This window comes from Tenrec ecaudatus, chromosome 2 (genome assembly GCF_050624435.1).
Source record: "Tenrec ecaudatus isolate mTenEca1 chromosome 2, mTenEca1.hap1, whole genome shotgun sequence".
In the NCBI taxonomy this organism is placed as follows: Eukaryota; Metazoa; Chordata; class Mammalia; order Afrosoricida; family Tenrecidae; genus Tenrec; species Tenrec ecaudatus.
Genome location: NC_134531.1, coordinates 209,217,535 through 209,229,942, shown reverse-complemented (window position 1 = coordinate 209,229,942; position 12,408 = coordinate 209,217,535). Strand labels below are relative to the sequence as shown.

The 12,408-nt window shown below is 45.8% G+C and overlaps 1 protein-coding gene across 1 annotated transcript in view; it reads left to right on the top strand.

Moving 5' to 3' along the window:
* The window catches only part of TRAPPC10 (trafficking protein particle complex subunit 10), an 88,947-nt gene that overhangs the window by 57,045 nt on the left and 19,494 nt on the right, over window positions 1-12,408 (top strand). Inside the window, exons 8-13 of the mRNA XM_075542230.1 lie at window positions 4,237-4,383; window positions 5,040-5,154; window positions 6,548-6,624; window positions 7,561-7,652; window positions 9,790-9,930; window positions 10,193-10,305. Coding sequence (XP_075398345.1) covers window positions 4,237-4,383; window positions 5,040-5,154; window positions 6,548-6,624; window positions 7,561-7,652; window positions 9,790-9,930; window positions 10,193-10,305 — 685 coding nt within the window. The remainder of the gene's footprint in view (window positions 1-4,236; window positions 4,384-5,039; window positions 5,155-6,547; window positions 6,625-7,560; window positions 7,653-9,789; window positions 9,931-10,192; window positions 10,306-12,408) is intronic.

The following is a 12,408-nucleotide window of genomic DNA, read 5'->3' as shown; positions in this document are numbered from 1 at the left end:
AGGAGACAGCCCACCCTCTAGCCCTCCTGGATCCCTGCCTCAGAGGGTTACTACCTGGGTGCCAGTGTGTTACCTCGCCCTGCTGAGTCTACAGCTGCCCCAGGCGAAAGGAGTAGCACCCAGCCTGTATACTAGTTCTCCGCTCACTGTAGGTACTGCAGACTGTGTCCTGCAGAGCTTTTGCCTGTGACAAATTGTCACAGTTCTCTTCCACTGGTGTAGAGTTGAATATAAGCTCTATAAACTGGCAAAATTCAGACAGCTCTACAGAAGAAATGCCACTGTGGTTCCTTTGGGATCTAGCTTTTCTAGACGTAGTTTAGACTCACCGAGTTAGCCCTGTGTGAGCCTTTCGATGGTTCACAAGGTGTCGCAGGGCAGCAGTCTGTATCCTATGTGGAATGTTTCTGTAGAACTTCTAGGTCAGTGGGTAGACATGCTCTTCGGGCTTTTCACATACATTGTCAGATTGCCATCCTGAAAGGCCTCACATTTAGTCACACTCACAATGCTTTCCCCGCAACTTTTAGGGAAAGGGAAAAATATGATGTGTACATGCCATCATCTTCACCAGATTGAAGGGGAGAACACGGTCAGGACGGTATCTGTCATAGGGATGCCCCGGTGATGCTTAGAGGAGTCCTGGGGGCGGCACCCACGTTCTGCCATAGTGAAGCTTGGTGGTCTGAGGGCTGCGGCTGCTGCTTCGTTGGTGAGTGGCCATCAGAGGAGCTACATTCACCATGTAGGCTCGTTAAAAGAAATCAGAAAAAGGATACTTTTAAAGCTGCTAAATGGGAACTGGTTCCTGCTGTTCATTGATGATACTGTGAAATCAGGAGAAGTGGGAAAGTTTAAGAAAAGCTTACAAAAGAGACAGAAGCACTTCAGTGCATTTTAAAGGTTTTTTTATTCACACAAGAGAGTATCCAGTGGCCAGTAAATATTCGGAAAGTTCTCATCCCAGAAGCTGTGGGAACCCTACTTGGTTCCTAAGGTAGAAGCCTTGTACAAAAAGAGGACATACAAGGAGACTTCAAAAATCAGTGGGAAAATCCCATTCTCTCTCTATACACGAACCTGTGCAGGCAGCACACTAGTATTGTGTGATTTCACTTAGATACAGTGAAAAAAAGAGAAAAGTCCTTAATTGTGTAGGGTTAGACTGAGAAAAGGGGCCAGGAGGGAGCCTCTTGGTACATGGAAGGGCCCTCTAGATTTAGGGGATCACCTGGATGATTGGTCACAGGCCTGTAAGTGTCGACTATGCACCTTAGATGATTCTCACTGTGTTTGTGCCTTATTTTTTTAAGTAATGAAAAAATACGATCACAGTTACCTTGTATAAATAAATGTGTTCCGTTCATTTTTCTGACCGTCAGCAGTGCTGTTGCTGAAAGTCTGGCTGCTGTGGAGCCTGGCCTGCTCAGGCCGTAACCCTGTGGGAAGGAAGAGGGTGCCTGTCCTCCTGGGGGAACTGTAGCGTAGTTGGGCACTGTGAGTCTGCTGAATGGAAGCACCAACCAGCACTGTAGTTGTTCAAACTGCAGGAGGTCTGTATCAGGTTAATGCCTACATTAAATTCTCTTCAGGGAGCCTTGGTGGCCTTGTTGGTTATTCATTGGGCTGCTAACCACAACATCAGTGGTTCAAACCTCCCAGCTGCTCTGCAGGAGCAAGATGAGGCAGAATTTCTGCTCCCATAAGGTTTACAGTCTTGGAAGCTCGGTGGAGCAGCTCTATTCTGCCCTAAATGATCACTGCGAGTAGGCATGAACTTGATGGCAACGAGTGTCTTTTTTCAATGAAAACTTAAATTTCAAATGATTGGTTGATAAGAAATTTAGGAAGCTGGAAGGAACTCTGAAACCCAAACTCACCGCCATCTAGTTGATGCTGACTCAAAGCAACCCTATAGGACAGGGTAGAATTGCCCTGTGGGTTTCCCAGAGTAACTTCTACAGGAGCATAAAGCCCTATCTTTCTCTCTCAGAGTGGCTAGTGTTTCGAACTGCTAACTTTGTGGATTGCAGCCCAATTTGTAACCCCTACCCCACCAGGGATCCTTGAACTCTGAAAGTAGAGGCAATTAAAGCACTCAAGATAATGAGAAGAATTGGTGGCAGAGGCCAGCACAGTGCAGCATGTGAGCTCCTGGAGAGAAGAGGGGTGGGCTGAGCAGAATGGGGCTCTTGGGGGGAGATTGCTAGTTGTTACTCCAGGTACAATCCTGTGTCCCCACAATGGGGTCATTCACCTGAACCACAGGCAGTAGCCTTTGCCTCATGAACTTGTTGGCATGCAGGCCTGGCTGCTGTCCCCTATTTGCCAGCTTTTGATCTCCTCTGGTGATGAGGCTAGAGGTTTTTACCTGTAGGAGATGTGTTGCTGACTACTGCTGCTATTTCTTAAATCGTTTCCCCTAACTTACTAAACAGTACCTGTTCTTTACAGCACACAAATAAACCAAGGTCACTATCATTCCATAATTGCAACACTAAGCAATGAATACTCTGAACATGTTGGTATATAGCTTTCCATTCCAGATTTTTTCCATTTGGGTGTATGCTGCCATCCAGTCACCATGCTATTTTGTTCCTTGATTTTTTTTCATTTGTTGTCTGGAGAGTGGTCCTCAGGCTTAGAGGGGCAGGCAGGCAGGCACATTATTCCTGGAACTTGGCCGACTTGAGCCTGATCACTGTCAGCCCTCCGTCCCTGCCATTGGTCCCCTGCTCTGGCTCTTGTGTTTTTGCTTCCTGCTTTCTGGATTTCTTGAAATCGGAAGTCCTCAATGCCCTGAAGTACTGGGTACAGTCTTGCAAATGCTTTTCTTCCACCTCCGGACCTCTGTGTGCGTCCTAAGAGAGGTGGTATGCTTGGCAGATGCTGTGACAGGATTGGTCCTATGGTGGTAGTGTCTGATGAAGGGAACAGTCCCCAGGTTGCCTGGCCCCAGAGCCTGCCTTCGTCTCATTGATTAGGAAGCCAGTTGTGCTGCCCAGAGCCTAGAGCTGGGGCCTGCAGTGCCCTCTGTTCTGCACACCCCTCCCCAGTGGTCCTTAATGCGCACCAGAAAAACGACGTGATGAAAGCAGCCTTTGCACTTTTTCTGTGCTAATTTTTCTCTTCAAAAGATTGCTGCAGTTCTTTTCACTCTCTCAAAGATTTTACCGTTTAGGTTTTATAGGAACATTTTATAGGCACAGTGGAACTTTAGTTCTTTCTGGTTGGTTCTTAATGCTTACTGCTGGCCTTGAGGTATTTTCTTTTGTGTCCACGTGTCTCCAGGACATCAGATACAGCCAGCTTCCCCTGAAGCTCTTCCCTTATGCATTGTGGGAACTACCCCCATCACTTTCTCTTCTGCAGCATGCTGATGAACATATGCCATGAAAGATACACAAGTCAAAAGATACACGGTGATAGTGGTGCCACCAAGAAAATCGTCCACCCTGCCTGTGGAAATGGTGCGACAACGTCTCACGGCACACGTCTGGTTCACACCGCCACACAGGGAGCCAGCATTCTAGGGCTGCTGAGTGGGAGATGCTCCTGCAATTCTGAAGCGTTTCTATTTTGTTTGACTTTTCTATATAAAGACTCAAAGCTGTACAAAAGTAGGGCAGATGCTAGAATGAACAGTTACTAGTTCTGCCAGATTCTTATTTCATTCTCCCCCATCCTTCTCATTGGCTATTTTTCAAGTAAATGTAAGACATTGGATATTACCCGTAAATATTCCAGCACATAGTCCTAAGTAACAAAAACTTTAAAACAACACAACGGTACTGTGCCTGAAAAAATAACTGGGTAATGCTAAAAATCACCTCGTCTTTAATTTTCAGATTTCTACTATTGCACATGGTATTTCTTACATGTGACCGGCTAGTTATCTGAAAGCTAAATTGCCATCCTCCCACCATCCTCTTGTAGCATCTGTTCTTCCAACTGAGCTGGAACCAGTTCCTAAATGTAGGTTCTCTGGTGAAAGTTGGCCTCCTTGTGAGCTTTTACAGAATAACATCCCTGAATGGCATATCCCTGCTACATCACTCTTTACCATAGCAGCACGTTTGGGGGAAGAGCGTGCCTTTCTGGACTCAGCAATGACTGTTAGTGCTCTCGTGTCCTTTCTTCAAGCTTGACAGAGGATGCTGCCCTTAGAGTAGGTGGCTGCTCGGCTGTCTGAAAGCTCTGCGTGCTGACCACATGCCCACCTGTGTGCCCTCTCAGGTGTCTGTCCCCCCCGGGGCTCTGGACTGCTGGGTGTTTTTGAGCTGTCTGGAGGTGCTGCAGAGGATAGAAGGCTGCTGCGACCGAGCACAGATAGACTCAAACATCGCGCACACTGTGGGCTTGTGGAGCTACGCCACAGAGAAGGTAACCGGACCTGTGTGGCTCCCCTGTCTGTAGCCATTTCTAAAGCAGCCATCAAGCACTTGGTGGAGCTGCGAGGCTATGTCAAGCTTCCTAAATTGGGTTATGACCTCATATGGGGTTGTGCACCTGAATGGGGGGGGGGTTCTTGGAACTGAATGTGGGGGTGGTCACACATTTGGAAACCATGAAATGTTTCTGAACATACATTGGCCAAAAATAAATTTGAAATCATTTATATAATGAATCGAGGGGTTGCTTGCCCATGTTGCACATCTGGAAAAAGGATTTGGTGAGAGGCGGGCGAGCAGTGCATGGGGAAGCCCGACCCATGGCCTGAGTCTGGGAAGTGACGTCTGAGCAGGTGTTGGCAGTGGCGCCAGAAGGGAAGCGGAGTCTGGGGCTGGTGGAGCAGTCAGGCACCCTGGAAGTTTAGTGGATGTGGCGGCGTGCACAGAGGGTTACTCCCTCAGAGCCACTCGGGGAACTGTGGTCTGGGAGTCGAGAATTCATCTTTCCATGAGTTATTTTTATTTTTAGAGAAGGATTCTTTTGATTTGAAACGTAAATGTCTTCTAGCCTTTTAGCTTTTAAGTTTTACACTTAAATGTGTGGATATTCAGCTTACTCTTACTGAGATTGTGGCTTTATTGCAACAGCTTAAGTCCCTTGGCTATCTGTGTGGACTCGTGTCAGAAAAAGGACCGGACTCAGAGGACCTCAACAGGACAGTTGACCTTTTGGCAGGTTTGGGCGCTGAACGACCAGAAACAGGTACTTTTAGAAACATGAGGGGGCCTGTGGAAAGTCGTGAAAATGTTGTTTGTAACATGGCCCGTTTCCCCGAGGTCGAAGAAGAGACCTACTCACTGTGGGAAGGAGTGTACTCACTGTTAGCTTTCCCAAGGAGCCCAAGTCATGCAGTAGTTAAAATGCCCGGCTGCTGACAAAAGGCTGGCAGGTAGCGCCTACCAGCTACGCCCTCGGAGACAGACACGGCCGTCTGCTTCAGAACAGGAAGCACCTTGGACACCTCTTGGGGCACTCCTCCTCTCATAGGGCTGCGTGCTGTGACCAGTCAGAAGCACTTTGATTCTGGATATGTTTTTATTTTTGCTACTCGCACATCACATTAATACATTTTATTTTACCTTTTAATAACATAATGAAATGTTGGAAATAATTGAAGAAATGAGAAGGTAAAGAATATTTTCGTTTCTCCAGTAGTTCAGCTGATCACAACTTTCTGCATCTCCATGTGAAGTTAGATGCCAGCTATTCCCGCTAAACGATTGCCGATCTTTTCCCTCACAGTGGCTAGATACATGCACACACACATACGTCCTTTTCACCATAATCACTCCTGGTTGACACCGCGTTTTGAAAGGAATGTCACCCATTCTCTTTCGGAGCGAGCACTGTAAGAGGGATTTGGTGCTATAGTATGCAGAAAGGGCTCCAGCTAAAGTAAGTGCATTTTCAGGGTGCACTGTGGAACACTGACGTTGCACTCAATTTAACTTAATTTGGGGAACAATTTGATTGACTTGGCTTTGAAATACAGGCATACCTTGTTTTATTATGTTTTGCTTTATTGGGCTACGTAGATTCTCTTTTTTTCTCCTCAAATTGAAGGTTTGTGGCAACTCTGTGATGTTTGTTTTACGGAAGTGCTCTGGAACTAAGCATGCTATATCGCTTAGGTATGCCTGTATGTGTTTTTAAAACTCCAGCCTCAAAGATGAGAGAACGTGTTCTGTGAAGGCCTTACACAATTTCACAAATACATTAATTGGGAAATAATGTCTTTAGTCATGGATTCGGTTGGCACAGCCGCCTCTGTCGTATGCACCGCCTACTCAGCGTGGCGGACTTCCAGAGGACTTGACACCGAGCGCTGGGGGCACAGTGGATTGCACACTGGGCTGCTAACGGCGAGGCCAGCACTTGGAGCCACCCGCCACTCCACGGGAGAGAGAGGAGGCTTTCTATTCCCCTAAGAGGCATGACCCCAGGGCCACGCAGGGTCAGTTCTACTCTGTCTCAGAGTGGCAGTGAGCCAGAATGGACTTCATGGCAGTGATTTTGGTGTGCGGTTTTGAGTGTGAGCCATGTGACTGAGCATACACAATAGAGAATAAGATGTCTTCATTCTTTTTTGTTCAAGCCAACACAGCTCAGAGTCCTTATAAGAAACTCAAAGAAGCGTTATCGTCAGTGGAAGCTTTTGAAAAACACTACCTAGTAAGTATGGCAGGGCCACAGTCCACCGTGGAGCAGTTTGTCTCTTGGAGACTTGTGCTATCCCTAGTGGGGAGGGCCTCAACTGGTGATAGGGGACCCCCTTCTTGTTGGCCTTTCAACCTTTCTGATACCCTGAGAATTTGTAGATGAAACATGCAATTGTTCATTAATATTTATTAGTATCCATAATGGCACAAAAGAATCTTTGAATATTTATAGCTTTATTTAACATGTGTTTGCTCATTTAGTAGAATAGGAATTCTAAGGGATGGTAATGAATTGTTTCAGATGTCAAAAGAGTTTGTCTTTAGGCAGAGCTATGATGCTTGATTGAAAGCAGTGTACTTAGAAGCTTGGGGGCGGGGGGTGGGGTTAGCATTTGCCCTGGGCATGCGGTTCACTTGAGAGCATTTAATAGTAGCTTTTAATGAAGTGGTTCTCCACCTTCCTAATGCCACAACCCTTTAATGCAGTTCCTCATGTGGTGGTGACCCCCAACCATAAAATTATTTTCATTGCTACTTCATAACTGTAATTTTTCTGCTGTTATGAATCTGGCCACCCCCGTGAAAGGATTGTTTGACCCCCAAAGGGGTTACGATGCACGGGTTGAGAACTGCTGTTCTAATGGTATGTCAATGTTGTATAAAAGTAGAGGGAAATATCAAAAAGGCAACCCACACGTGGAAGGTATGTTGAATAGTTTTATGTTTTCCACCTGGAGAATTCGTGAGTATTTTTTTGTTATTATACTTCATGACTTATATGTTAACATACTTTGGTGTACATTAAGTATAATTTAAATGACACACAGGTGCCAAGTAAACAAGTGTTGCAATGATACAATACCTTAGGCTTCTGCTTTGAGTACGTCAGTGTAGGACTTGTCCAGCACGAAGTGCTCAGACATATAACTGTGCTTTCACTGTCCCACAGGGTCTGTCCCATGCCACCATCGAAATGTACACAAGTATTGGGAGGATCCGGTCAGCTAAGTTCGTTGGAAAGGATTTGGCAGAGTTTTACATGTAATTCATCTTGAATTTTTATTGTTAATACTAGAGGATTTGTTATGTGTAGACAATATAAAGTGTGCATAAATGTATACATTGAAAAACTTAGGTTCTATTACCTAATTACCTTTTTAAACAAATTGAGTCTGAAAGCCAAGTGGAAAGATTTCAGCTTGTTGTCTTTGAGATTGTTTTTATTTTAAAAGTTATAAAGGCAGTTAATTAGTGGCAGATAAATTGAAATGCAGACTCTTAAATGTCTTTTTCCATGGCATATTATCTGGTACATATCAGCTGCTTCTTGGGGGGATTGAAGATGCCAGGGCCAGTCATGTAATAAGTAACTGGGCAGTAGACCCTTAGGGAGAGAGGCAAGCTGAGACTGGCTGCGGTCCAAATGCTGCATGCATTCCCATTCCAGAGCCAGCTTCGAAGGTTCCTTCCAGAGACAAGACTCAAAACCTAGCATCCTCTTAGTGGGTGGGTAAAATACGTCTTCACTGAAGAAATGTTGGCTGTTTCAAAGCTTTGGAAAGATCTACAAATTATATGGGGAAAAGGACGTTTGTTCTGATTTTTTTTCACACATTTAAATATACAAAAGTGTATTTAAAGCAATATTTTAAAATCTGATATTGGTAGTTAATTACAACTGCTAAAACGGGAAAGAATAGTGTATTTTCCCTGGTAAGAATGGACTGGAAGGGGATTCTTGGGTCAGCTAAGTGAGCCATTAGTTTTCCAGATGTGGCTGTAATGTATACTTGTTACACAGCTAATTAATGGTGGAGCCAGGGCTGGAATTGGCCCTCCTGAATCCCCATCCAGTGTGTCCTGGGAGTAAGTTACTCCTTAAGGGAATAGAGGAATCACAGCTTCAGGGCTGTAGGTTTGATCAGGTGGAACACTTGATTGGGAGGGACAAACAGTGGATTCCAAGACAGTGAGGTACAGGGTAGCATGTGGCTGCTAGTCAGAAGACTGGGGCCTGTCCCTAGCCTCGCCACACAGCAGCCACATGACTGTTGGCCCCTGTCCACGAGCCCCTGGGAGAGACCCTGGGTGTTCCTGTCAGGGTCCTGTCTAGGTCTAGGGTTGACAGGCCTTTTGTCAGCGATAGTAAGTAGAGACATATTAGAGATTCTGACTTCTTTCAAAGACAGACTAGAGAGTGCAAAAACTAATATACCATATATACTCAAGTATAAGCCGACTAGAATGTCAGCCAAGGCACCTAATATGACCACAAAAGTGCATTAAAAATGTGCTGGAAAACTTGGCTTATACATGAGTATATACGGTAGGTAGTTTAATGGGTTTAAACATTTGAGAATTTATTTGAGGATATGCGAATTCTTCCTGCCACAGTAGAGCAGTAAAAGCTGGAATGTCTTCCAAGGATTTCTAGAGAGAATGAGCACACTTTTTGTTGGTCTTTATCGGGAGCTGGAATTCCGTACTTGTAGGCAGGGGAGGCTCCACATTGTCACGGAGACGCTGGCAAGTTCCACTTCCTTTGTGCTGTCAGCTTTGCCTTGGTTTTATGTTTAGCCTCTTTAAAGTTTAAATTGGACGGAGAGTCTCCCTGGGGTGGTATGTGCTGCTGTTTAACACCCCCATGCTCTCTGTAAGCCCCGCAAGCCCACATAGCGCTCTGCTGCGTCTTAGTGTGGAGTTCCCTCTGCTGTGTCACAGAGACTGTGTCTGTGTCGATGCAGCTTCATGAAGCAGTGTAGTGCCAAGCCCAGGACCTTCCAATAGCTCTATTACTAGCTAGCTTACTTACCTGAGAGCATAGCCCTTGCTTTCTTTTGTCCTTGGTTTTCTTGTCTTTTGGGTGAACAAGTGAAGTCTTATCCTGAAATTCAGATGTCAAAGTTCTTTGAATAGTACGTGAATCTGAATCTAGACTGCGGTGTGAGGCTTTAGACTGCGGTGTGGGGCTATCCCACGAGCCCGAACTTGAGATCTTTACCTCAGGCGGGTCAGTATTCCTGGTCACCCGAGGGGCCGGGTAGAGAAGGAGTGCCTAAAGGGGGCGCTCCATCACCAGGTTGGGTGGTGAAGGGAGGAGAACAGGCCAGCAGAGGTGATGTCTGCGTTTATCATTATCATGAGCATGAAGAAAACTTTGATTTGTTGGCTTTGCAAGGAGGAAAAAGTCTCCACAGAAGGCTGAGCCTTACCTTCAAGGAGCCTTGAAAAACTACCTGGCTGAGGGCTGGGCACTGCCCATCACACACACCAGGAAGCAGTTAGCCGAGTGTCAGAAACACCTTGGACAGGTTGAAAAGTATCCTTTAATAGTTCCCTCAAATAAGAACATTGCTATTTTTATAGCAGCGGTACTCCCAATTAAAAGCTTAGTAAACCCCTACTAATTAAAAATCCAACCTTGTATTTGTGTAGAGTGTCAGTGTGTGGAATACCAATTAATTACCTGGTCGATATCCTTTATCTGCCTTTGAATTCCTAATAATGTAAGAAAAGAAGACCTGTGGGTACCCTCCAAAAGGGCTTGGGAAGTCGCTCTGTGCCCTTAACTCTCCACTCAGCTACCTGCAGACCAGTAGCCTCTTAGCCAGCGATACTCACTTAACAGAGGAGGAAAGGAAATACTTCTGCCAAGAGATCCTCAGCTTTGCCAGCCAGCAGACAGAGAGCCCAGGTAAGACTGGTGGTTGAAACTTTATTTATTACAAAACTTCCAAATACATAAAAACCGGGAAGGAATAATACAATGTATACTAATCAATTGTATTCAACAACTGCTAGCATTTTGCTCAACTTCAAAGAAGCATCCTGACCTCACCTGCACCTTTTTATGTACATGTTCCCCAAATAATAACATTCTCCTAGGCATGCACGCGTCACACGCAGAGAATGAACACGTTTCCTGTGTTTGTGACCAAGGACTCTAGAGTCAGATCTCCCTAATGGTCTCAGGCATGGTTTTTAAAATGACAATTTAATAGGTTCCATTGGAGGATCACATAATACAGTTGACTTTTCTTACTCAACCCTTACTGAACTAGCTCTCCCCTTCACTCTGACTACTGCCTCTCTCTGTAGTGGCTCAGGGAGCCGGGGCTCACAGCTCACACAGTCGATGCTTGCTTCTCGCCTATGTACATTGCCTCCTCGTTCCCTCCTGAACCTCCCCGCCCAGGCAGCCACGCACCTATTTCCCATCTCACTAAATTTGTCTTTCTGGGGCTTTCCTAGAAACAAAGCCACACAGTGGTTTTTTGTGACTGATTTTTTTCATTTTGCACAGTTTTCGAGGCTAATTCACGTGGTAGCATGCATCAGGACACCTTTCTCTATGGCGGGATAATATCCATTGTATGAATACCACGTTTTGTTTGTCCCTGGACGAGGTGATGCACCTTTGGTCTGTAAGACATCGACTTCTTGAAGACACTGGCAGCTGCCTCACAGAGTTTCCAATATCCTGCAGTTGGATTGTTTGCCTGTTGGACCATAAACTGGAAGTTAGAGCTGAAAGGCTGAGATTCCGTTGAAAAATTCTGGCAAATATACTATAGTGCTGTGTGAAATGTGTTGTAAAGTTTACCTCTTTGGCTTTAGTCTATCAAGAAGAGCGCTCATTTAAAGTAGTCACTAACCACTCCAGAACCAGTGTTCCCAGAGGTTCTGGCTCCGGATGGACCCGGTCAGGGACCACTCGGGTGCTGTTCAGTCGAGTGGAGCGAGCGTGTTTCTTGGGAGGAGATTGTGTGCTTCTTCAGACCCTGAGATGTGCCAGGCTGGTCACTTGTTGCACCGTGCAGGACCATGTTTGCTTGGAGGAACTGCCTGTGATAAGAGTGTCCTTCCTCGGCCCCTTGGAGGCTCTGCAGGAGGAAGATGCTCCATAACTGACTGCTGTTCTCTCCTGATCTTACCCATCAGCTCTTTCATTGGTTGGCTCTTGTTTAACCAGTACTTCGTGGGCAGGCCTGCCACCATGGAGTTTCTCTCATTGAAATCTGGCGTTTGTAGATGGGAGGGGAGGGACTGGAGAGAGCGGTAGGGGACTCCCCCTTTGGGAAAACAGAGCCAGACACTCACTGTTGTCCTGGGAGGGCGGGCAGGGCCCTCACTTCTGTGCCTGATTTTGTGAACTGTAAACACGAGACTCATTTCCTGGTATGCTTGGGGGTGGTCGGATGACTTTCCCTGAGGATTTCCTAAGTGAGTGGGAAGGTGTTGGGATTCCTTGACACAACTCGAAGATCAGGCCATTTGGATGTGGCACTTTGAAATTGAAGGGCGGATTGATTTGCATCTCTCTTAGGTTTGTTCAAACAGAACTTGGAAACCTTACTCTCTTCAGATTTTGTGATTTCTTTGTTTGTTTTTTATTAATAAGTAATTTTATTGGGGGCTCTTAGAGCTCTTATAATAATCCATACATCAGTTTTATCAAGCACATTTGTACTTCTATTGCCATCATCATTTTCAAAACATTTTCTACTTGAGCCCTTGGCATCAGCTCCTCTTTCTTCCTCTCCCTTTCTAGATTTTCTGATTTTGGAGACTTGTGTAGGCATTTGTTTGTATTCCACTCGTGACAAAACAGGAGTCCTGGTGGTGCCGTGGGTTAAGCGCCAGACTGCTAACCACCAGGTCACAGGCTGGAGCCCACTCAGTAGGAGAAAGATAGGTGATCAAGTACGGTACAGCCGCACCGTCTCAGAAACACCGAGGAGTAGTTCTGCTTTGCCCTGTAGGAGCGTAGTGGGTGAGAACCACCTGGGCTGCAGCG